The 23,536-nt window shown below is 48.4% G+C and overlaps 2 protein-coding genes across 4 annotated transcripts; both read right to left on the minus strand.

The window, feature by feature from the left end:
- Positions 1-31: 31 nt before the first annotated feature.
- On the minus strand, positions 32-19,104 carry COPG1 (COPI coat complex subunit gamma 1). Of its 3 annotated transcripts, none has more exons than XM_062500455.1 (24): positions 18,949-19,104; positions 16,472-16,524; positions 15,627-15,707; positions 15,458-15,529; positions 14,572-14,651; positions 13,615-13,690; positions 13,368-13,460; positions 12,952-13,038; positions 12,644-12,801; positions 11,913-12,046; positions 11,259-11,326; positions 10,334-10,522; positions 9,804-9,899; positions 8,194-8,437; positions 7,731-7,806; positions 7,328-7,431; positions 7,090-7,215; positions 6,627-6,695; positions 6,129-6,271; positions 4,482-4,653; positions 3,423-3,520; positions 1,984-2,122; positions 966-1,064; positions 32-399 (listed from the first exon to the last, which is right to left on the minus strand). In XM_062500455.1, the coding sequence occupies exons 1-24, from the start codon at positions 18,983-18,985 to the stop codon at positions 269-271; spliced, it is 2,625 nt and encodes an 874-aa protein (XP_062356439.1). In that variant the 5' UTR covers positions 18,986-19,104; the 3' UTR covers positions 32-268. The 3 variants fall into 3 exon arrangements, with proteins under 3 accessions (XP_062356439.1, XP_062356438.1, XP_062356440.1); XM_062500454.1 differs by having other exon boundaries at positions 18,925-19,104; XM_062500456.1 differs by lacking the exons at positions 32-399; positions 966-1,064 and having other exon boundaries at positions 2,042-2,122; positions 3,461-3,520; positions 18,925-19,104.
- A 1,643-nt stretch (positions 19,105-20,747) lies between these two features.
- Positions 20,748-22,314, minus strand: LOC134048937 (urocortin-3-like). The gene is made up of 2 exons (XM_062501037.1): positions 22,288-22,314; positions 20,748-21,326 (listed from the first exon to the last, which is right to left on the minus strand). The coding sequence occupies exons 1-2, from the start codon at positions 22,288-22,290 to the stop codon at positions 20,865-20,867; spliced, it is 465 nt and encodes a 154-aa protein (XP_062357021.1). The 5' UTR covers positions 22,291-22,314; the 3' UTR covers positions 20,748-20,864.
- Positions 22,315-23,536: the final 1,222 nt, after the last annotated feature.

Here is a 23,536-nt window from a genome sequence, read left to right on the forward strand (position 1 = left end):
GAAACACCGGTCCCGCCCCCGACACAGCCAGGAAGAGCCACAACATTGCTTTATTGGAACGAGAGCTGGAGGACAGGGAGCGGCGGCTGTGACACTCCGGTGCGGGGAGAGAGCGCGGCGTAGCCAAAGATTAAAAACATGGTAATTTTATAGACAAAGCCCCAGGTACAGCTATACTGCAGAGAACACAAAAGCTGCTGTAGTGCCCGCGATCCTTATTCTGGTGCCAGTGGGGACTCGGAATCAGGACAGTCCTGGAAAGGGGGCTTTATCCGACGGAGGCCATGATGACATCCACAGGGAGCTCCTCTGCGCTGCGGGCCGTGACCTGCATGGTCACCGTGTCCGTGAGAACAAGACGAGACCGCACCAGGAGGTCATGGCCACCCCGGAACACACCTGGAGAAAAGAGGAGAGGGGTAGGAAGAGGGGAGTATGGTGTAGGTGCTCTCCCCTGCAAGTCTGAAGATGAACACTACAGTTTGGCACAGGCAGTCTGGCAAATCCTAGTACTGGGCCAGGAGAGACCCTGAAGCAGCTGACTTCCCATTCATTATAACATACCTCGGACTCCAGCTACTGTAAAGCCCGTGAAACCCAAGTGTAAAGCTCCAGGTGAAGAGATCCAGGCATGTCTAAGAGCTCCTGTACTCATCTGTTCTGCTGGGTAAGGCTGCTGTCATTCCCACAGGCTCACTCCAAAGCAGGATGCCACAGATCAGGAAGACAGCAAATTCCACCCAGTTGAGCCTGGGGCTGCTCCCAACACCCCTCCACCATAGCACTCTCCCTGATCCCAAGACCAGTTGCTCTGCACTGCAGAGACAGAAATCATGGAACAAACCTCAAAATCCAAACCAGAGCACAGGGGGCTCCATCAGAAACTCCTGTCCTGATTTTCAACAGGCAGCTCTGTGCAACCTCACAGAGCTGCTTCTGAAGCAGAACCTCACCCCACAGCTCACCTGCCAGGTACAGTGTGTGAGAGTTCTTGTTATCTGGCACTTTATCTGACCGCTCGCAGGGCTGCATCCCCAGGAACTTCACAATATTGCTCACAGCCTCTGTTAGAAAAAATAAATAAAATGAGCTGTGTGTCACAGATATCTCAACAGGGGCATATAAAGAGCACCTGAAAGTGACTCAAGCTCTCCCTACATGTTAGAGTTCACATTCCTTGTCCTGAGGGACACACACCACTGGTCAGAATCATGGTTTTGGAGGCCAGAGGGACTGCAAAGACAATACACAAAAACTTCCACCACCATGGAAGACTTCTGTTATCTGATACAGCAAATGTGCAACAGAATGAAGAGGGGGAATGAGTCAGACAAGGGCAGAAGGAGAATGCAGCTGGCTGCACTTACTGCACTGCCCTGTCACCCTGCTCACTTCTCTGGAGACTTGCAAAGGAGACACAGGTCTTCAGGAGAAATATGAAAAGGCCTCAGGGAGAGAATTTAAAACCCCAAGGGGCTGTTCAAGGGAGCACAGAAATGGCTACAGGACAAGGACACCCTCTAAGGCATCGAAAGAACTGTGTCAGTAAAATAGAAGGACTCTTTAATACATGATGAAAGAGAAGAGGGTTCACCCCACCACCCTGCTCACCAGCCTCATGTCTTCTGCTGTTCTCATTTTTCCTTACTGGTCTCAATAAGAATGGTGGGAGTTCATAACTGAACTATGGTCTGTCTGCTTGGAAGGGTTAAGTACAAGAGCAAAACAAGATAATCTCTTGCCTCCACAATCCAGCCTGGTCTCTACTGGTCACAAAGCACTCTTTATTTTTTTTTTGAAACCTGAAGTAACTTATCACAGTAACTGCAGCTCCCTATTCAACAGCTGTGGTGTAAAGCTTGTGAAGGGTTTTGCACCATTAGCTTTTCTGTGACAGATCTAAAGTGGGCCAGACTGGGCCTCTGGACTCTGCCTACAAGAGGGAAAATAAGAGCTCTGCTGTGTTCGCACACCCTTCCTTACCTTCAAGGGTTTTAATAGCAGATAAAGTAAAGGTTTCTTCCTTTTCAAACTCATCACCCACTTCATCCCAGGCTGCTCCAAAGTTTGGCTTCAGAACTCGCTGGATGTGATCAGCCACTGTGACCTCCAGGTCTTCAAGCTAGACGTAGAAGAGGAAGAAGAAGGGCTTTCTTAACCCTGTTATCCTCAGGGTGAACTTTAGACTAGATTCTGAGATCAGGTGAATGCAGGAGACTGCCTCCACTTCCACTTCTGGTTTGCTACTGAGCAACTGCTAGACCTGAGAAGGGCACAGTGATGCCATTTCTAGGGCTTAAAAACCAGGTTCCTGCTCTGAGCACAGCCCTTGGCCTGACAGAGATCAAAGCATTAGTCAAATGGCTAAAACAGAGGGCGAAACAAAAGTTTAGAAATAGCTGCTTGAGGATTTGCTTCCCTGAAATGCATGTCAGCTTTGTTTTGCCTTCCTGGCTTATCATTTTGTAAGCTGGTAAAGTGAGACACTAACAGACATGTGCAATCACCTAACACTGGCACCAGGGTAAGCTGAGCAGCTGCTATGACTGCACCTGTGCATGGCAGAACCAGGCTTTTCCCTCCAGAGTGTGCAATGAAGGGCAGGCAGTATCCTGTAGGACACCAGCCTGCATTAAATCCAACAATTGCTGCAGAAAAGATTCTCCTGATTCTAGTTGAAATGCATGGAAGAGTTTGTTTAAGTATCAGTCAATTGCCTTGGTGACTGGTAGGAAGCTGAAAGAAGTGTTAACCTTGTATGTTCCACTGTGAAAAACTCTCCCCACTCCTGGGAAGACAGTGACTCACTGCACAGCAGTGCCTCTAATTAGATTCACAGGCAACGAACAGAAAACAGTCTCTGGAGTTAGCAGGCCAAGCTGAGGCTCTGAATAACATCCCTTCCTCTCCAAGGAAGTGAGGTGCTTCTGCAGCACCACTGCTTTCAGCAGTGTCAGTGCTGGGGAGGGAAGAGCTCCACCTTCCCCAGAATTAGAACAACGATGGCACCTTTCCTGTGCCAGGCAAGCCTCTAGACAATTACCTGTGCCACCACAGGAGCAACTTGTGAAGAACAAAAGATGCCCAATGGCCCTCTATCTCCACAACCCCGAGTGTGCCATTGCTGGAGCCCATAGGGCACAGTCAGCCAAACACAGAGGATGCACCATGGCCTCCCAAAACACACATATCCTGCACAGTCAGATGTCCATCTACAGTGCAACAGGAGAATACTCCAAATGAGACAAAGCAAGCTCTGCGAACTCCCATCTGTATCAGAGACAGCAAGAGCTCTCTCTGCACGATGCTGCCCGCTTCAGTGTTTGTGGTCACACCATTGCTTGCAGGGATCCGAGTTCTGATTGCAAACCCCCACAAAATGACAGCAGTTTCCATGATCAGGTACATGCCCAGCTTCTTACCACATACTCATCCTCATAACCCTCGTCGTCCGCCTCACCCGTGTTAGGATCGCAGTCCTTGACAGTGAACTTCATCATGCAGCTGAATGTGCAGGCCACTGGAGACAAGAAAGCAAAAGCAAAGCTCACGTTACCACCATATCCACACTCCCCTGAGGTAGAATGGAGCTGGGAGGTTTGGGGCAGCCAGGATCTCTCCCCATCACTGTCAGCAGCACAGGCTTAGCCACTGACCTAGAGAGAGCTCTCCAACAATTTCTGTCTCTCAAGGACAAGCTGTTTATTTATAATATTAAGCAAACAGTGATAAAGACAGGCTCATGATAGTTGTACAAGACCATAATCCTCAGATCAAGTGCTATTACTAATGAACCTCACATTGTCTTGGGAATACTAACTAAACATGTCCCACCAGCACCTTGTAAAGAGACAAGATCCACATATAGGGATCAGTTTATTTCAGCACCTCTGAAATGAAAGCCCCTTGCACTGCAATGCTGCAGCTCATTAATACCACTAGGCTGGGAGAGGAAGTGATGACTCATCCCTAGAAGATGAGCACTGCTGAGTGAACAGCAACAACAAGACAGGAGAGCAGCTCCAGAGCACAAAACAGGGAAACCAAAGCACAGGTAAAGCCTGATTCATTTTCTGGATAGTGGCAAACAGAGATGGGGATACTCAATTCTAACAGGCATCTCATAAATTCTAGCAGTTTGTCTGAAATACTCCTTTGCTACTCAGAGCATCTGGGCACCCCCAGCACTTTACAAGCATCACCTTCCCCATGTCTAACACAAAAGAAAGGCTGAAGAACATGCAAGAGTACATAAAAGACAACTCATCTGCCAGCTCTCACAGCCCAGCTTGGCAGTACTACAACACAAGGGAACCAGCAGAGGAGAAGAAAGGCTTGACAGCCCCCAAAACAGCAAAGACAAGTCATGCTTAGCATCACTCAGGGCTGCACTCATACACAGGCTATAAATATCTGCCTAGGATGAAAGGTAGAATGTGTGGGAATACGCAACACAGGAAAAAGGAATGCAGACTGTTTACCTGCTGTCGGATCCTCTTCAGACAGTGCCACCAGTGTGTAGCAGGTACCTGGCTGGTTGTACACCAGGGTTTTGGCAGGTACGTAACCAATGACCTCATACCCCTCTGTTGGCTCCATCTGCACTGTGACATTCTCCAGGATCTGATCATTCAGGGTGTTGGTGCAGTCAAACTAAACAGGAAAGGGAAAAGCAGCAACAGCTTGAAGCTGCTCACTACTCACTCAAGAGCAGACTTAGCTTAGGCACAGTGAGAGCCTGGTGTCAGCCCATGAACCCCCAGCTCCCTGTGTTTCCATGGTGCACCTTGCTATCAGCTGGCTCATTACAGAGCAATTTGACTAAAGAGTGCTCATTTAAATGCTTTAGAGGAGAAACTAAAACCTGCTGAGGAGTCCGGTGCTCCAGCAAACTTTTTTTTTTGTTACGAAAACAAGACTTAAAATGAACCAGCGCACACCAATCCAAGGCCTGCCCTATGCAATTCAGGAAGGATCACAAATTCAGTGAGACCAGGGATGTGTCAGATTTTGCCTGTTTCAGTTCCACCAGTTAGTATGAAACTTTTTCCTCCAATCTCCAGTCATTCCTGGGTTAATTTTTTAATCCACAGAAATGCAAGTACTGTCTACATCATCCCATTTAAAGCTACAGGGACACAGTGCCTTCATCTTCACAGCAGATGGAAAGATGATCCTTTGCATGGCTTGAACAAGGTACAGCCTGAGCAAGTTTCAGCAAGCTTGATGTTTTCAGCAAGTCTAAACTGGCTGATTAGACTTCGTTCCAGCTGCAATGCCAAACCTCTTAAGCTCATACAATTGCATCTGGTGGATGGACAACAGAAACAAAGGTCAAACCCTGTGAGGGCTGTGTAAGCAGTTCTGAGCTTTGAGGAAGGATCCTGGCTAAGGACAAAACAGTGCTGCTCAAAAGCTAGCAAAGGACTTGCTGTGCCTCGGACTCCCTGAAGCCCAGGCAATGGGACTGGGGCACATCAATCCTAACCTCTCATATGTAGCAGCAGGGTGGTACAGCCAAAGCCAGGATGTACAGAAGAAAGCATCTGTGCAACAGGCTAAAAAAACAATAGCAGATGAAGAGCTCTCCCCCACTGGATTCCTTTCTTGGGTACCCCCTTTTCAGCTTCTCAGATATAGTAAGCTTCACTCTTTCATGTCCAAACCACATACTTGGGGACTCTGAAGAAAAAACACAGATGCCCTTGCCAACTTCTCAGTGAGAACAGCCCCACCAGGTGCTTGTTGGATTTGAATGTACCTGTAAGCTTTGCTCAGACGACCCCCCCCCCCCCCCCCTTATTAATGTTCTTTGGGGTTCTGCTACCATGCATATGAAACTAAGAACTACTCATCGCAGCACCAGGCTTTGAACACAGAGTGTGGGCATTGCCTCTGTGGAAGTGTCCAAGGCCAGGTTGGATGGAGTTCTGAGAAACCTGATCTAGTGAAAGGTGTCCCTGTCCATGGCATGGGGGTTTATACTAGATTATCTTTAAAGTCACTTCCAACTCAGGCCATTCTATGATTCTATGATATCCCTGAGGGATGTCTTCACAATGAAGCTTCTAGCCAGTCAGGAGCTTATACTCTAAGAGTCTTAAGCACCACACCCCATAGATACCCACCTGGAACACCATGTGGTTGACAAAGGTATGCTTGGTGCAACGAACCACATACTCTGTCTCCAGCTCTGTCAGGGCCACAGGCTCTGGGGAAGACTTGAAGAGTGGGCCCAGCTCCCTAAACTCTGGGATGGCCCCCAGTTGCTCTGAAATAGAGGACACAAATTACTGCCTTCCTCAAGACACAAGGAGGTGTTAGCCATTTCAAATCCCATTTCAGCTGCCAGAAGCTGCTACAGAAAGGAACTATCAATCAAATACTCATTAACATTCCCTAGAGACTTTTAAAATGAAAAAGAGTCATCCTTTGCTCACGTCTACTGCAAGATAGAAAAAACAGGACTACAGGCACCCCCACCCTCCAGGAGTGAATAGCTGACCTTAAACTGGGAGCTCCCTGCAAGAAGGTAAGAAGAAGGCTGAGGGGCTAAGGCAGGCTCAGCAAGAGGTGGATACAGAGTTCTCACACGTGGACAGAGGAGAGGCCTTGCATCAATTTACCTTGGAATATTTCTTGTCGTGTTGCTGCCACTTTCTCTGGCTGTTTCACTACAGTAACAGGGACATTTTCTGCAAATGAAAAAGAAAACAATCAAACAAAAACAAACCCGAAAGATTTGAAGGCAAAGAGTAAGAAATTACTAAATCACAAAACAGATCAGGGTCTGGAGAGGGATTTGACTAAGGAAAGCAAGGGAGCTTGTTTCTCATGGTATAGACTAGACACCCATATTTGGTTTCCTAAGCAGCTTTAGAACTGCAGCAGCTCCAGTGAGGATTGCCAACTACTACTATTATTAGCAGTTGGACTAAACTGAAACGTTAATGTGGGAGCAACCAGATTTGCAGGCCTCAGTTTTTCCAGGAGATGCAATCCCACAAAATTCAAATAGGGTGGAGCTCAGCAATTCCCAGCAAGCTCAATGTAGAGAATCACTAGCATTCAGGGGACACGATTCCTCACCTGCTCTTTGCTCAGTGATGGGAGCTGTTGCCAAAGGAACAGATTTCAAGTCAAAGGGCTTCTCAGAGGGCTCCAAGGTGTACTGATGCAGAGCCCTCTCCAGGCCAGGGATGGATACCGTCAACCCTGGGGACAGAAGGGACAGGTCACTGAAACCACAACAATGTCAGGTCTTTTGCTTAACTCTTGTTAAACCAGGAAAGAAGTGCAGACTTGTTTTAAGGCCTTCCTGCACTACCATTCAGGATGTAGCCAGCATTGAGGGCCTTCTGCTTCTGCTCCAGAACATTCAGGTAGAAGGTGGCTCTATCTCTCACTTCATTGTCATCATCCATCACACACCTGAGAATAAAGTGGAAAATGGTCTTCACAATCCACATGACTAAGACACATCACAGAGCCAGAAAAGACATGCCACAGGGGAGATCCAGCAATCTCCTAGTGACTGTATTAAAAAAGCAGTAATCTGCTACACATTACTTCTGTCCACTTTGTGGTACTTAATGTAGTGGTGATCGTATCACAGGATCACTGGTACCCCTTGCACCTTCTCAGACCCACAGGTAGAAGAGACTAGACAAGCTCTCAAGTAAACAGGGGTTTTCACCCAGGATGTTGAAAAACTCTGAGGCACAACTGACCTTCTCAGTAACACCAAGATACTGGGCAACATCTCCTCATTCTGAGCTCCAAACTTGGCCAGAGCACTGACAGCACCTGTAGCAAAAGTCATGAAAACAGAATTAGAAAGCAAAGTAATCAGCTGAAGTTTCCTCCATTTCTTGGCCTTGATCAAACCACAATCTAGGCCATGTCAGAGATGCTACACTAGTAAACTGTGTACACTAGTAAAACTGTGACTAGAAGGAAGCAGAGGTAAAGTGTCTGCAAACCTTTGTCTAGTTTCAGAATCAGTGTATATTCCTTCCCACTTCTGAGCCACAGGCCACCTCTTCCATCAATACGACTGCAGGATCTTTGCTGTATAAAACTATCTCCTCAGGCCTAGAGCAAATCACAACCCTCAAAAGCAGAGGCATTCATAGACTATGGCTCCCTGAAGATCTGTCCAAGGACAGAGAGCTTTCCAGGTCTGTCACTTACCTGCCCGGACTTCTTCATGCTCCAGAACAACCCTGTTGTAGATGAAGCGAATATATTTGGAGGGGTTGTTGGTTTTGGGCCCTTCCTGCCCCAAGAGGTGGAGGATACGAGTGGCCAGCACAGTGAACTCGCAGTCCTCAATGAATTCACAGAGGTGAGACAGGCCTGTCTCTTTGCTCTCTGAGTTCTCCTCAATAATGCTGATGATGCAGTCCACAATGGCTCGCTTGTATTCAAAGCCACCCTGAGGAGCAAAAGGGAACTGCTCAGCTGGAAATCTCAAAGTATTTTAGAGACTGTGAGCTACCCAGACAGGAGAAACATTCATTTGAAAGGTCGCTCACACTCAGTGATTTTTAATATGTATTTAAAAGGAGGAGGGCAGTAATTCTGCCCTCACTTTTAACCTCTTTACACCTAGAGGGCCAGCTAATATTCAAGCTCTCTTGCCAGCTCCCTTCAGAATGGCTGCACTGGAGACAAAAACACCCGAGTCCTAACCCGAGAGTAAAAGGATTCATCTGGCTGAAGGGTTTTTATCTCCATCAAAATCCTCTGCTGCTAGAATTAGTGCTTAAAAATAGCCATCTGGGAGGAGAAAAACACAACCCTCTCACCTTTAGCACTAGACATCTGAGGATGAAGCACAAGAGAAATGTATGAAGGATAATATCTGCCACAGCAGGATGCAGCAAATAGCTCCATTAGTGTGGGATGATAGACAATCAATACCTCTCCAGGTACAGCCACAACCTGACATGCCAGTAATGCTTGGTTATCTTCAGACATTATTTACTAATGTCCTCAGTACACACCAGGGGATTAAACTGCACATTACCCTCTGCCAATTACATGCACAGTGCCAGGCATTTGGACCTTTCTAATCCGAAGTAGTTCCAGAAAAGCTTTACAACAGAATGGTTTGAAGTACAAAACCACATTCAAAAATGATACCATCCACCCACAGAAAATCTGGGAAAAGAGAACGGTCCATTTTTCACAGGAGCAAAATGAGATGCTCTGGTTTGTTCCCAGTTGAGAGGCTGCAATTGGCAGGAAGTGATGTCAGAGCAAGCAATGGTGCCAGCTGTGCTGCAGGCATGTTTGCTCATTTAGAAACAGCTTTAGCAAACCTCTGTTTGCTAAAGCGCTGTTTCTGCAATTTTTGTCTGACTGAATGCAGAGAATGTTTGTAGGTACTCGTGATCCCTTCACTGCCACAGCACAGACACCAGAACAAAAGTGGTCCCATGTCATCAATAAATAGGTTGTTATCAAATCTTTGTGTACAAGACAAAACTTCTTGGAATTTGCTGCCAAAGTATAAAAGGTTCAAATGTGAAACACACATGGACTGCAAACAGATCTGCTGTTGCTTGCATTTGCTTTGAGGGTTAATAAACCCCCCATAAAAAAAACCCAAAAAAACAGAATGAAAACCACACTAAAATTATGCCTGGCAGTATGCTTATAATTATTGTGCATGGCTGAGCATTTCTGCAGTTAGACTGCAAGCCTTTTAGAGAGAGGCTTTCACTGCACAGCCTTATTACTCATAGGAGTACTGTTCATGCACACAAGCAAGGCAGGTAGTTGTCCTGCAGACTTACCTCCTCCCGAAGCATAGTGAAGAGGAAGTTCATGAGGACAGCGTGTTTGCGAGGGTACTTCTGACACAGAGCATTGATGGCCTGCACCACTACAACCTGCAAGAAACCCCATGCAGGAAAAAATTGCTGAATTGTATCAATTTTGTGCTGGCCTCCCTAGCCTGGAAATCATGGGTTTTTTTGTCTTTATTTATTCAACAAATGCAGTTCCAGGAGGTACAGTCCTAACAACTGGAGGAGATAGATCTTTATGCACTGGCCAGCCCCTAAAGAAAGCCCATGCCCACTGGAAAGAAGATGATTTGATTCTCAGAAGGGATCTCCCCAGAAGAGAGCATGTGACTTTAGAGATGTAGGACTGAAGCATGGCTTAGTCAGACAGCCTCAAATACTTTCTCCTCCCTGCAAATATTCTGCTGCTTCTGGAAGCAGCTCCATGCAGGTTTAGAGCACACACACACAAACATGGACAAATACATGAGGTTTCTTCACGAATCTGGGTACCCCTCCTCCTCCTCCTACTTCCTTACTTTGAACTCATCAGAGATTTCTGACATGAAAGAGGAGATCTGCTTCATGAGCCGGTCAATGCTGCTCTCGCTGCCCGTTTTCAGCAGTGTGGTGATAGCCAGGGTGGCTATGCTTCGGTTGGAGTCTGTCACAAGGTTCTCCAGGTCCAGGTTACAGGCAGTCACAGCAGATGGGTGCTTCATGGCCACCTGCAGCAGCAAAGGAAGAATGAAAATCTCTCAACAGATGCAAAAGGCTCAGCTGGCAAAACCCAGCAAAACTCACTCCTTCCCATAGAAGTAAGTGGTATAGACTGCACATGAGGGACATCTCAGACAAACAGCTGATCTGGAGTTAAGGTAACAGGCTCTTGTTTCCTAGAGAATTGCACCCCTTGCTGGAAGAGAAGCAGTAGTAATAAACAATCTTTTATTATTTTTAATTCTCTGATTTTCCTCCATATAGTAAGAAAAGAAAGCTATGAATTCCCAACAAAAATTCAGCCTAGCTGTGCAAAACAGCTCAGTGGGTGGAAGCACAGCAGTTACCAGACACTGCCATTCTTATTTTTTCTTTTATAGAGTTTATAAGGAGAAGGGAAAAGCTGGAGGAAAGACTACCACAGAGCAGGCAAGAAGCATAATCATCAAGGTTTATCCCTATTTTACAAGGAGCTTCCTCACAATGGGAAGCTCAGAAGGGAAAGCAGTAACACCAAGACCAGTGACATTCTAAGAGACCAGTGACAATTATCAGGGTTTCTTTTCCTTCTGTAGAGTGCTATTTGAGGTTTTATTCCAGACAGAAAGCAATGAAATGTAAGGCTGTAGCACAAGAAAGAACTTATTCACACAAAATCATCACAAAATCTGACTGCCTCCTTCTGAAGTCTGCACTTCCCTGCACATGAGATGCTTTTGGAGCTCCCAAGAGACTGGCTCCTACCTTGTTGAGGGTACGGACGGCTGCATATCTTAGTGCTGCTTTCGGGGAGCTGCAGAACAGCTGCAGAACTGCAAGGTGGGAAAACCAACAAAGGCAGACGTTTAGGCACTCTGTTATTGAGAAGCATTTCATACCTAAAGCATAAGCTTCAGTGAAGAGACAGTTGCAACATAAGGTTAACTAGAAAAATGCTTAAGAAACAATTTTACCTTTAACAGATTCCTCACTTCTTTTTGTACCCTTTGCCTTTGTCACATCCCTGCTGACAACTAACACCTACCTACCTCCCTCTGCTTCCACAGTGCTGCTATCCTCTGCTCCTTGTGAAAGCCAAATTCATCACCTTGTCATCTTTACTATTAAGTTAATCTGAACTGCTGTTCTCCATTTCATGGAGAAATGGAGCAAACCCTGCTCCCTTCCCAGAACTGACCCATGAATTAACCCACATTTGAACACACCAGGAAATACCTTTACAAGAACAAAGCTATTCACACACACCACAGGCTCTCAGCAGAAGCATAAAGCAAACAAAGGATAGAGCAGCACAACAAGCCTGAAACTACAGAAGGCCCTTGTTTCTTGGGGCCATCACCAGGTATCACCACTGGAGAATCATAATTCCCTCACAATGGCCATGAGCACCACACTTACCTGAGACAGCTGGAGCCAACTCCTTGGCAGTGCAGTTGGGCAGGTTAACGATGGCAGATGCAGCTTCATACACTACCATCTCATGCTTGTTTCTTAGGCAGCTCTCAATGAAGTCAAACAGAGGGCTATCACGGCTAAGGGATAAAAAAACCCCACAAGACTGAATTAAGAAAAGGTACTAACAGAAATTATGAATTCAACAGCAGAAATGGGCAGGTCCCACAGCCCATGGAAAGGTAAAAGCAGCTATAAACTGACTTTTATCCCAGATTTTGCAGTGTACATTATATTGTACTTCCAGCATGCTTGAAAGTCAGGCTGCCTTCTGAGAAGACACTCTCAGCCTTTCAGGCTAAAGGGAATCTCCCTCAACTCTCAGACAGAAAGAAATGACTGTACACACCATAGTTCTTATCCACCAGGAAGCCACACTGCATATATGCTGGATAAACAATTACAGAAGTCAGGGAAAATGAAGTAGAACAAAGAACAACTATCCAAAACAGTCCAGAGAAACAAGATAGTATTTGATGTGCAAGCAAGACTCACAGAAGTGATCTAAAAACAACCATGAAGACATCCTATATTTTCTCTGCTTTTATCCAACCATAAGAGGGTGGAAGCTGCATGGTGCTCTTCAAAGAGAAATAATGAGATGGCAAGCGAGCCTGTAAGAGGAGATGGAAGCAGGACCAGGAAATTCTTTCAGCAGGGCAGAGGAGCCCGCTCACCTGCCAGCCTCCTCCTCTAGCAGCTTGCTGGCTATTCTGATCATCATGCAGTAGGCAAATGGGGACTTGAGGCCATGGCGTGTGAACTTGCTGAGCATCTTGTTGACTGCCAGGCGGTCGTTCTTCCGCACATGGTACAGCAGGCCCAGAGCATGATACTGTGCAGGGAAAGAGAGCATCACAAACCCACGGTGGGTTCTTTCCCCTTTTGTCCTCTCTGTCACCCAGAGGTGCCTGGCTGAGCTCCAGCAAACTGCTCCATGCCCAGCTGCTGCTGGCTATTCCCCTGGTGGAGGTGGGTGTCCTACCTGCACCATGATATTGTCACTAGAAGCTGCCTCCTGAGCCTCATTCACCCAGCGCTTTACCACATCATTACTGGTCTTCAGCAAGTGCTGGAAGGAAATGAAGCCACAACAACCCATGAGATAAGAATGGAGGAAGCTTTGAGAATTTCAGTTTATATTAAGAAGCAATGAGCCTTCCGCATGAGTGTGCTGGCAGCAGCAACTTATGGAAGAACAAAGGATCAGCGTGCAGAGACCTGACCATAGCAGCTGCGGCCACAGGAGGTTGACTTCTAGAAAAATCAGCACCAGTCCCTCAGTTCACAAAGACAGGAACAGCAACAAAATTCTGAAACTCCCAAAATGCCCAGTCCCACCATAGATGACTGCTTCCCTGCTTGACTGTCCCTCAGGCCCATGCTGCAGGGAGTACATACCAAGGAAGACACAAGAGCAGAGCTGGACACACTTGGCACTTTGTCAACGATCGCCTGCTTCATGTAGCGTTCAATGGCCTGCAACATGGTACTCTGCAGGGAGAGGGAAACAACAGCTGATATGGAAATGCTGTTTGGAGTGTGAAAGGGGATGCAAAGGCACGAAAAGCAGAGTGGAAGGTGGGATGGGGTAAAGCAGGAAAAAGTGAAGGGCACAGAGCTGCCCCACGGGAAAAGCAGCACTTACATCAGTGATCTGACAGAGTGTTCTCACAGCAGGGCCTCTGTAATTGTCATCCTTCCCAGTCATGTCTTTGGTTAAGCTGGAAAAACAGGAAGCTCTCAATATGGCATTCCTGAACCAGCAGCTCTCAAGTGCACACACAGTGCACACAGAGCAGCAGGCAGCCAGCACCATGGCTGAATGCCAAGCAGGCAGCTGCAGGTCTCAGGCAAATCCCACTGGGGTGGGAAGGCGGGAGGAAAAGATCAATACTCAGGTCCCAAGCCCATCAACAAGTTGCATGTTGATGTAGTTGAAAGTTACACTGTTCACCAAGTGAGGCTGGAGCACATACATAGACCCCTGAGGCATTTGTCCTTTCTACTGAACACTCATCCCTGCCCTTTTCCCAGGGTCCTGGTCAGTGAGACCATCTGTGAAGGGCTGGGAGTTCATTACATTGCAGCACTTGAGACTGGCTTCTGCCTCAGCCTTTCACAGACCCTGCACTGTCAGGCTCCTGACTCCCTGACAGGGCATTTCATTGGGATGATCAGCAGTTCAGGAATGATTCATAGAAGAGTGAGGGAAATCATATTCTGTGCTGCTACAGGAGAAGAAAATCCTTGTCTACCTGTTGAAAGCTTTGGGATTTATACCAGAATTCTTCAAAACATTTCAAGGGATTCACACAGGAGTTAATGAAAAAGCCTTTGCAAAAGGGGAAAAAACAGCAATGCTACTTTATCATGTAACCAAGAGACACCCCAAACATTCATGGGCATGGGGACACAGCATATTCTGCGTACATCACTGAGTTCAATGTCTGCATTTTATTGGTCTTTTATAAAGGAAAACTTTCCTCACTGAGGGCATTCCCTATCATCACCCTGCTTAGGGACTACAGTGATCTTCAAGAAGCTGGACAGACATTACTGAAGGGCATGTCAATATCACAGCAAGAAAAGTGGAGTCACTGACCTGCTAGTAACAATGATCACATCTTCTGCAATAGAAGACATCTCTTTGATAGTGAGGTAACACATCCTGCGAAGAGTTGGCTGGAAAGGAAATAAGCAAGAACAACATCAGCTGAGATGATCCCAGATAGAAAGGGATCTCAGTTTTCCCTGCTTACATCATTTTATTGTGAAGATCACAAGAACCTGATACCTTCAGAGCACTTCACCCCCTGAGTGTAGAAGATGTACAAAATCCAGATTGATTAACAAAACACCTCTTTCTCTTCTAAATCCCTCAGTCTTAGGGTGCAGCCATAGAGATACCAGATTTAGCTGGATCTACTAATTTAGCTGTTTCATTTTCCACTCATCATTCACAGGAACAAGTAGAAAGCCTTGAAACTATTTGCTGGTTTGGTGGTTGAAAGCCTTGTGCTGCTTCAAAAGCAAGAAAGCAAACCATTTATATTCCTGAGTCTGGGGATTTCTACACTGGTCTCATGATTTTAATGCCTTGCAGATTGCAGGATATGTAATTACAGTGCTACTGCTGTGGGTAGGCACTAACTCCCAGCCTCCTCCAAAAACACAGTTGTTGACTCTCAGCAGGATATTTTAATGCTGGACACAAAGCACAGTAAAATCCACTTGCCTACTACAATCCCATGAATTAAATGGCAATTTAGAGAGAGGAATCTCTGCCTCAAGAGCAGTGCATACTTCAGTTAAGCTGCTACAAGATCTGGGAAGGGCTAGGAAGCTGATCACATTTCTAAACTTTCACTCCACTCTTCCCACTCAGATCAGATAGCTTCAGACAGAACAGAAAAGCTGACTGTATAAAAATGTGCATCTCAAAGGACTTGTTCCACCAAGTAAATACAGAAAACCAAAGGCAGACTTACATCATTGGACTGAAACAGCTTGGTCATAGCAAAGAAGGATTCGGTAGCTTCCGTGACACCAAGGTGCTCCCCCTAGTTGTTTGGAAAGAAGAAAGGAAATCCCAATTATCACAACCAGCTTTGGGCCTGATGCATGTGTCTGTATAGATGTGTATTTTCTCTCTCTTACCTGGTTTATGAGATACAGGATCTTGGTGAGGATATGAGCACATTTTCGTGGGTTTATGGGAGTCTCATTAAACACCCGAGCCTGGAAACAAAGCACGGACAAGGGCTGACACTGACACCCCCTTGCAAACATTGTGCTGTCTGTCCCGACAACACATTGTGAGTGAGGTATGGCAAGATACTTAATGGCTTTGGATCAGACTTCCCTTTAATTCCTGTTAAATATGGACCCCTTTAAATAGCTGGTTTCACAGTTTGGGATTACAAATCCAAGAGCAATAAGGGTTTAAAGGCTAAATTCTCATCACACTTTCACCCACACAGGTGTGCATTGTGTGCTAGCTAATACACCACTCTTCTGACAAACAAACTTGAGCTTGCTGAGGCTACAGGAGCCAGCACCATTCCCAACCTCACAAGCAAACAGAGAATGCTGAAACAACAGGGGCTGGGAATTGAGATGTTCACCTAGTCTTGAAAAGAATGGGATTTCTTCAAAGAAAACTCATAAAACTATTTAATAACCACTCACACACCCCTCATTAATTTTGTCATCCACAAGACGTTTGGATGTACAATTTCCTAATCTTCCTGTTTTGGGGTGAACTTTCCCAGATAATTTTATTCCTTTTATTACTATTTATAGTTCACAGTCCTTAATTTGTTACAGAGACCATTTCAAACTTCTCCCTTAATAATAAAGTAAGAACTGCTGCCCATTTCTTTCAGAGCAAGCAGGACTGTAACAAACCCTCATTTCCTTGCTGAAGTACTCCAGTGACCTACTCAAGAGAGGGAGAGACTCAGTCCAGTGGGGTACACAGAGAAGATAGTCTGAAGATTTACCTCTTGCAAGACTGCACTCTTCTCCAGGTGCTGGAATGGGTTGGAACTCCCACCTGCAAAAGAGAGAGAGTAAAAGTCTCTCCAAGGATAGTGCCATCGGAAATAAATTTTTTAGCCATGTCCATACTTCAAAAACAGTCTGAGCTTTTTGGGGTGATTTTCTTCATGAACACCAAGCAATCAGAGCACCCTCTTTGAAGCAATATTAATTGGATATCTTCATGGCAGTCAGGGAAGGCAGAGCAGACAGGGCATTCTTCAGTTTGCCATCCCCTCCAGAAGTAACTGACTGTGAGCTGAGGTAGACTGATTAGCTGTTAAATAGCTGCTCCACTGTATCCCCAAAGACCTATTTCCACCCCTGGGCTAGGAGCTTGCTGGCAGTTAGAGCATCAATAGGCCTAGAAACAAAAGCTTAGACAGAAAGAGGCATCACTTGCCAGACTGGCGAGTCAGGAGTGTTTTATCCCTCCCATATAGACCAATCAAGAATCTACCAGTAGAGTATTTTTGACTCTGTCACTAATTAAGAAAACAAGAGAGCAGATTAGATAGGCTGGACACAAGTAACTTCCATTGTTCCACTTAATAAAGTAAATTATTCTAAATAATTACAACCCCCAGCAATCAAGGATTAAATAATCAGAGGGAAAGGCACTATCACTGTGCATGGTCTCTATTAGATTGCCTCCCAAGCATTTGTGAGCTGCAGTTTTTCAAAAGCTGCTAGTTATCAATAAGCAGGTTTTAATTAGAACCTGTGTTCAGCCTGGCCCTGGGACAAAATGCAGCCTTCTTAAGGGTTGTTCCAGTGTTTGTTCCAAAGAGAGAACAAAGTTTGATTTGGTCCACTAGAGAGAACATCTCCTGGGCCAAAATCTGACCTGACCTAAGCCTGAAGCATCCTGGTGCCAGAAGCCCTTTCTAGAGTAAGCCTTACATACAAAAGAAAACACATCTGCACTCTGGCTCCTTCCTGGTTCATAAAATGCCCTCCTCTGGCTCAGGAGAAGTTTGCAAAGGTGGCAGGTGGCCGAACAAACCACAGACACTTACATGAGGTTGCAGAGGTAGAACAAAACAAGGGGAAAGAGCAAAAATGTCTCTAGTATGAGTATGAGCTAGTTCTAGTATAACAATGCAAATGTGTTCCAAAAACCCTGCCCAGCAGCCTAGTATTTTCATGGTCCAGCAGGTCTACAATCCTTAAATCAGCCATGAACAACACAGCATCACCTCTTTATCTTTCACAGAACTAAGGATCTTGAAATACATTGTACATGGGGTCTCAGTCCTCACAGCACACTGCATCAGTTTTCTTCCACAGAGAGGGAGAAAGATGCAGGGAGGGCAGAGGTTGTGCTCATACAGTTTCTAATATTGGATAACTAACAACAATTTATTCTGATTTGTAGAGAAACATAATTTTGTGCCCAAAGTAACACGTCAAAGGGAGTGGGAGCAGGTCATCCAAGGCTAGCAAAACCATTCAAGGAAAGTAAAGACATAGAAGCCAACTAATTGGATACTTGTATCTCCTACCAGCACTATCCATAGGTAATGTCAATACCTTGATGGGTGTGGCAGGTGCAAATGAAGAACAGCCCTGAAAATTAAAGCCAAGAGCTATTCCCCTCCAGTAACTGCCTCACAAAATTCTCTGCTTATCAAGATGTCACTGGAGGCCTTGGAAAGGGGAAACAACGGCAAAGCATTTAATGCACTTTAAGATAAAAAGCAAGCATGGTCACACAGAACAATCACCAAGATGTAAGCTGAATCAATTTGCTTCAGAACACACAGATTTGTTATGCAGAGCAAGTTATGTAGAAAGCTTCATAGGAAGATGAAAAAGATACCACAAAGCTAAACCATGAAAGGAAACACTGTCTTATGATACATTGCTTCCACCTGAAGTACAGACCACATAAATTATCAACCTCTTCCTTACTAACCGGCCTAAAGTTTTGAAAAGTCAGGCAATCACTTCATATTTCCTTGGTGCTCTCAGATTTTCTGACCCATTGAAAGTAGCAGTGATTGCAGGGCCAGAAAATGAATTGGATTCTACCTAGCTATAGCACCTATTTCGATATCTGGGCAACTGTGACGAGGGCTAATATGGTCAACATTTAGTCTCAGGCTCTGCACCTGGTGATGTGGCAGGCAGCCTCGGTGTGCTGTGCCGATACAACCAGTTTAGCCTCTGGCTGCAGCTGCGAGAAGGAGGCAGCAGACTGCTCTAGTGCTCCCATAGTTCTTCTACAGTGCTCCCCACTGCGTTCCATGCACACCAGCAAGCCCCCGCTGCCAAGCTGGCACCGAGCCTTCCCTCCCAGCTTCCGTGGGGGTGCCCCCCTCACAGATCCCCTCATTTCCACAGGAGGGGTCTCCTTCCTCACAGCTCTCTATGTAGCCACCAAGGGGTCTCCCCTCACCAATCCCCTCCGTACCCACAGAGGGGTCTCTTCCCTCACCCGACTCCTCGTCCTTCTTGTCGAACTTCTTCAGCATGGTGCTACCGAGCGGCCCGTCGCTGCAGCCCTCCCGGCCCGCGGCAATGGCAGACCCAGCCTAGATCTAGATCCCGATCCCGATCCCGATCCCGGTCCCGGACCCGGTCCCAATCCCGATCCCGGCACCGCCCTCGCTCCCTCCTGCCCCCGCCCCTTCCTGCCAGCCTGTCACTGTCACTGCGGCCGCCGAACTGCGCAGGCGCGGGGCCGCCCCCAGGCCTTGTACAGGGCGTGGCGCGGAGCCGTGACTGACAGCGAGGGGGCGGGGCCAATAGGCAATGGCGCGGTGTGATTGGCGGAGAGGAGGGGCGGGGCTGACGGCGGTCGGGGTCTGCGGTGGAGGGACTCTGGGGCAGGGGCAGCACGGGGGAACACTGGCGCTGGGGACGGCACAGGGCCTGGGGCAGGAGGCACTGCTACCAGGGGAAACGTCGGTGATGGGCAGGGGAAGGGCACTGGGGAGATGAGGTGACACTCGGGGCAGAGGGGGTTGAAGCATGGGGACACACTGGGACAGATGAGACACTGGGGCAGGACATGGAAAGGAGACGATCCTGGCAGGCTCAGCGTCCCAGGAGCAATTGGGATGGCAGGGGAGAGCCCCCTTCTGGGGGATGCCCAGTTGTCACTCAGGTTGCCTGCCCTGTCAACATTGTTGACACTTGGATAGATGACCTTGCTCTGGCAGGTCTTCCTATGACCCCTGTCCTTCACTGCTACTGGCACCCGGTCTCTACCCTGGACCACAGACTCCCGGCTCAGCCCCACAGCACACACCCAGTGGGTGAAGGGGGTTATCTTAAGGGGCCAGGCACTGCCCGGGCATCACCTGAGCCTCAGGTCAGGCAGGGATGGCAAAGGACCTTTTACGCACTTTGCCACCTCACCCCAACCCACCATCTACTGCCACATCCCTTCCTGAAACCTGTCCCTCCCATGGAATGTGCGGTCACTCACCTCAGTTGCTTCTGCCCCTTTCCCAAAGCCAGTGCCCGCTCCACAGTGAAAGAGTTCACTCACCCTGTTGCAGGTACTCTTCAAAGAGCATGGCCGTGTCCCCCACCAGCTCCAGTGGCCCCCCTGCAGGTGTCTCCCAGCCTCTGCCTCGCTCGCACCACCTTGTACTTTGCACGGGGCAGCCGCACTCTGCTCTGCACTGCTCTTATCTCGCAGCTGTGCTGAAGGCAGCAGCTGCAGTGACACAACACGATTTCCCTGTTGGTCCAGAGCTGCTGTGGATTCCCTGGGCCAGGGGCTGGTTCTGCTGTTGGTGCAAAGTCTGACATCTCTCATTTAGAATTTAATGACCTCCTGTGCTGGACCCAGCCGAGCACATGCCCTCACAGCATCTCTGGGGAAAGGGAACACAAAATGGGAGCGGAAAGGGGTACAGAACAGGTAGAAAGCACAACAAGTTGTGTTTGATGCCACATTTTATTGTGCACGCTCACTCAAAACTCCAGCTTTGAGGCTTGACCAAGCTTCGTGGAGGATTTTCTGCGCTTCACCCAGAGAAAAGAAGCACCCAGGAAAAGCTGCCTGGCTGGATGCAGCCTCTTTGGATACATCTTGGGGGTGGATGAGCAAGCAGGAAGCAAAGCCAAGCACAGAAATCCCTGTAGTGCCTGGGGCACTGGGACCAGCTGTGCTCAAACACTGGCCAAGGTAAACCCAGCTGTATATCTTCTCCAGTGGTGCTGAGGTGATAGCTATTAAACCAAATTCTCCCATGGATTCTGCTTCTACCATGAGCACTGGGAGTGTGGGGACGAGGTGCCAGTCCACAGTCCCCTGCAGACACACCGATGCTCCACTGCGCCTGTGCCCCAGGCAGCCCTGCTGCCCTCTCCAGCCTGCTATATCCCAGCCAGGACAGTTCATCTCCTGCGCCCCAGGCGAGCCATCAGCTCAGCATTGGCAGCTGCCTTGGCCTGCAGTTCCTTCTCTCTGGCCAGGTCGAGCAGGATTTCCAGTAAGTGAGTGTTGACATCGAGTGACAGGGACATCTTCCTCCCCTTTTTCCTGGGAGCAGCTCTGTTGGTGGCTGGGCTCATCAGCCAAGGCAGTGCTTGTCTTTCTGATCCCTCTAGCAGTGGTAGGCTGGCTGTGTCCAGATGAGACCCTGCTCCAGAGCCATCGTCATTGCTCCTCATTTTGGACACATCTGGCACCATCTTGTTATTGCTGGTGGTTTCCTGCCTCGTCAGCTTCCCTCCATCCACAGCTTGGGGGGCTGGCAGGAGCCGCTCACGGCTCGGTCCCTTCCAGGCTCTCGTTGGTGCCCCGAGGACCAGCAGGAAGGAGAGCAGCATCCTTCCTCGCAGCGTGTCCAGGAGTGCCTGTGGGGAGCATGTGGCTGGTGCTGAGCATCACCCCAATCACCTGTCATGGCTCCACAGCCCCCCAGGCAGGGCACGTCCCCACCAGGGTGTCACCCACAGAACTGCTCCACTCCCTGCACCAGCTGGTGGGGCTTCACCCTCCTTTCGGGAACGCTTCATTATTCCACTCTGATTTTAACCCTCTTGAACAGGGTGGGAAGTTTTGGGGAGGCTGAAGGGGATGTGGGAAGCAAATCACCTGGGTTTTCTTGTTCTTTCACACAGCCCCTGGCAAGATGCTAGCTGTGCTCTCAATTTCACATCCTTCAGCCCTTTGTCACCCAGGGAAGGAGGCAATCCTGCTCAGGAGGGTGGCTGCCATGGTACTGTGGCTGCTCCCCAACTCATTCCTCCCTTTGGCCAGGGAAGTGCCCAGGGTTTGAGGGCTGTGCAGGCTTTGTTCCTCCCATACCTTCCCTGGCAGCTGCCATATCCCACTGTGTTCCTGGGCTCTTTGGGGCAAAAGCCACCCACCAAGAAGGGATACCAGCCACCTGGAGTAAAATACACAGCATATTGATCATGATGGGGTGACAAGGGCTGGAGGCTGGCCACATGTCCTGAGTTGTGTCAAACCTCAGCAACTTTCTCCACCCCATCCCTCACCCTAGTCACAGGGAGGGCCCCAGAGATTTCAGGATGCTGTGCTACAGAGTGGGGGTCACGGTGCTGGGATGTGGGGTGGGGGTCAGAGCAGGTGCAGGGACGCTGCTACACAAATTCTGCTATACAGCTGCCTCTCCCCAAAATCAGTCACCCAGCAGGGTATCCCTGGGGTGAAATCCTTTGGAAAGTAACAGAGTAGGCAGCCAGAGGTGGTTCACTCACTGCAAAGTGAGAAATGAAAAGCATCTAACCCCCTACAACCTATTTCCCAGCTAAAAGCCCCTGAAAAGCACCACTGAGGGTACAGCCTCACCATTTGCAGCAGGTCCTCGTCTCCTTGATGTTCAGGCACTGCTCCCAGGGTGACAGGACCACAAGCTGGGGATTTGTTCTTCTCCCTGCCAAGCCCTGGCTCTTATCCTGTCCCAGCTCCACCTCTGACCCGCAGAGGGGGTGACAGTGGGGGGGGGGTGGGGGGGGGGGGAGAATGGGGGGCGAAGGTGGGGGGGTGGTGTGTGGAAATGTTTTTAATACATTTTGCCTAATAGCAGATGAAGTCATCCCGGGATGTGAGTGGGTGCGTGCCCCCTTGTAGCTCCACCAGCTGCATTTGGAGGGGATTTCAGGAACCTGGGACAGCTCAGTGGTAATTGTTTCATGTTTGACTTGCAAGATGTTTTTTCTCCGTCTAATTAGGCCTCCCTGCTCCTGTCAGGCTTGGTGATCACTTAAGGGTGGGAGAGAACATGGATATTGCTGCATGGATCATGGGCACCCCTCTGGGCACTCTGCCTCACAAGGCTCCCGGACAGCTCCTGGTACCAGTTTGGCGCTGTGTCCTGACTGGACTCCCTGGCCACATGGAGGACAGATCTAGAGACATGTCACCTCCCTGTTGTACCAAACCCAAGCACTGCTTTGGCCACTGGTTTGCAGGATACCAGCGGCTTGCAGCTCACCTTAATACATTCCAACTGGGACACTACTGGTTTGCAGGCACCTGCACCAGTCCAGCCTAGTCCAGCCCATCTGCCAGCTGCCCAAGGTGGGTATCAGCCTGTCAGCATTGCTGTGAGGTGAGCCCCATATACATGGGTTTTGCTCCAAAGTTCCCTCCCTTAGAGACTGTGGGAGCATCCCAAGGCTCTTAGGCTGGGGGGGCACCCAGCCTCACCATGAATTGTGAATGCTCAGCCCCATGGGCTGGCCAGGGCCAGGAGTCAGGGTGCCCAGGGTTCAGACCACTGGGAGCCTGCCAACCCCCATGGTCTAAACTGACGGGTGACCCATCCTGTGTCACCCTCCCCAGGATAGCAGGGAACAGAAATAATGCCAACTCTGTTCCTCCTCCCAGGGACAGCCAGGAACTCACACCCAGTAGCCAAAATTAGCTTGCAGCACTGATTCACACAGTACATGATGCAGCACCACAGAACCATGTGCCGACACGTCAGGGCCTGGTCATTGGGTCATGGCCTGGCTTGCATCAGCTGGGCACGTGCTGGGCACAGTGATGGAGCACTGGTTTCCCTGGAAAGGGTGAGGAACCCCAGCCAGAACTG

Source organism: Cinclus cinclus, chromosome 12 (genome assembly GCF_963662255.1).
Source record: "Cinclus cinclus chromosome 12, bCinCin1.1, whole genome shotgun sequence".
In the NCBI taxonomy this organism is placed as follows: Eukaryota; Metazoa; Chordata; class Aves; order Passeriformes; family Cinclidae; genus Cinclus; species Cinclus cinclus.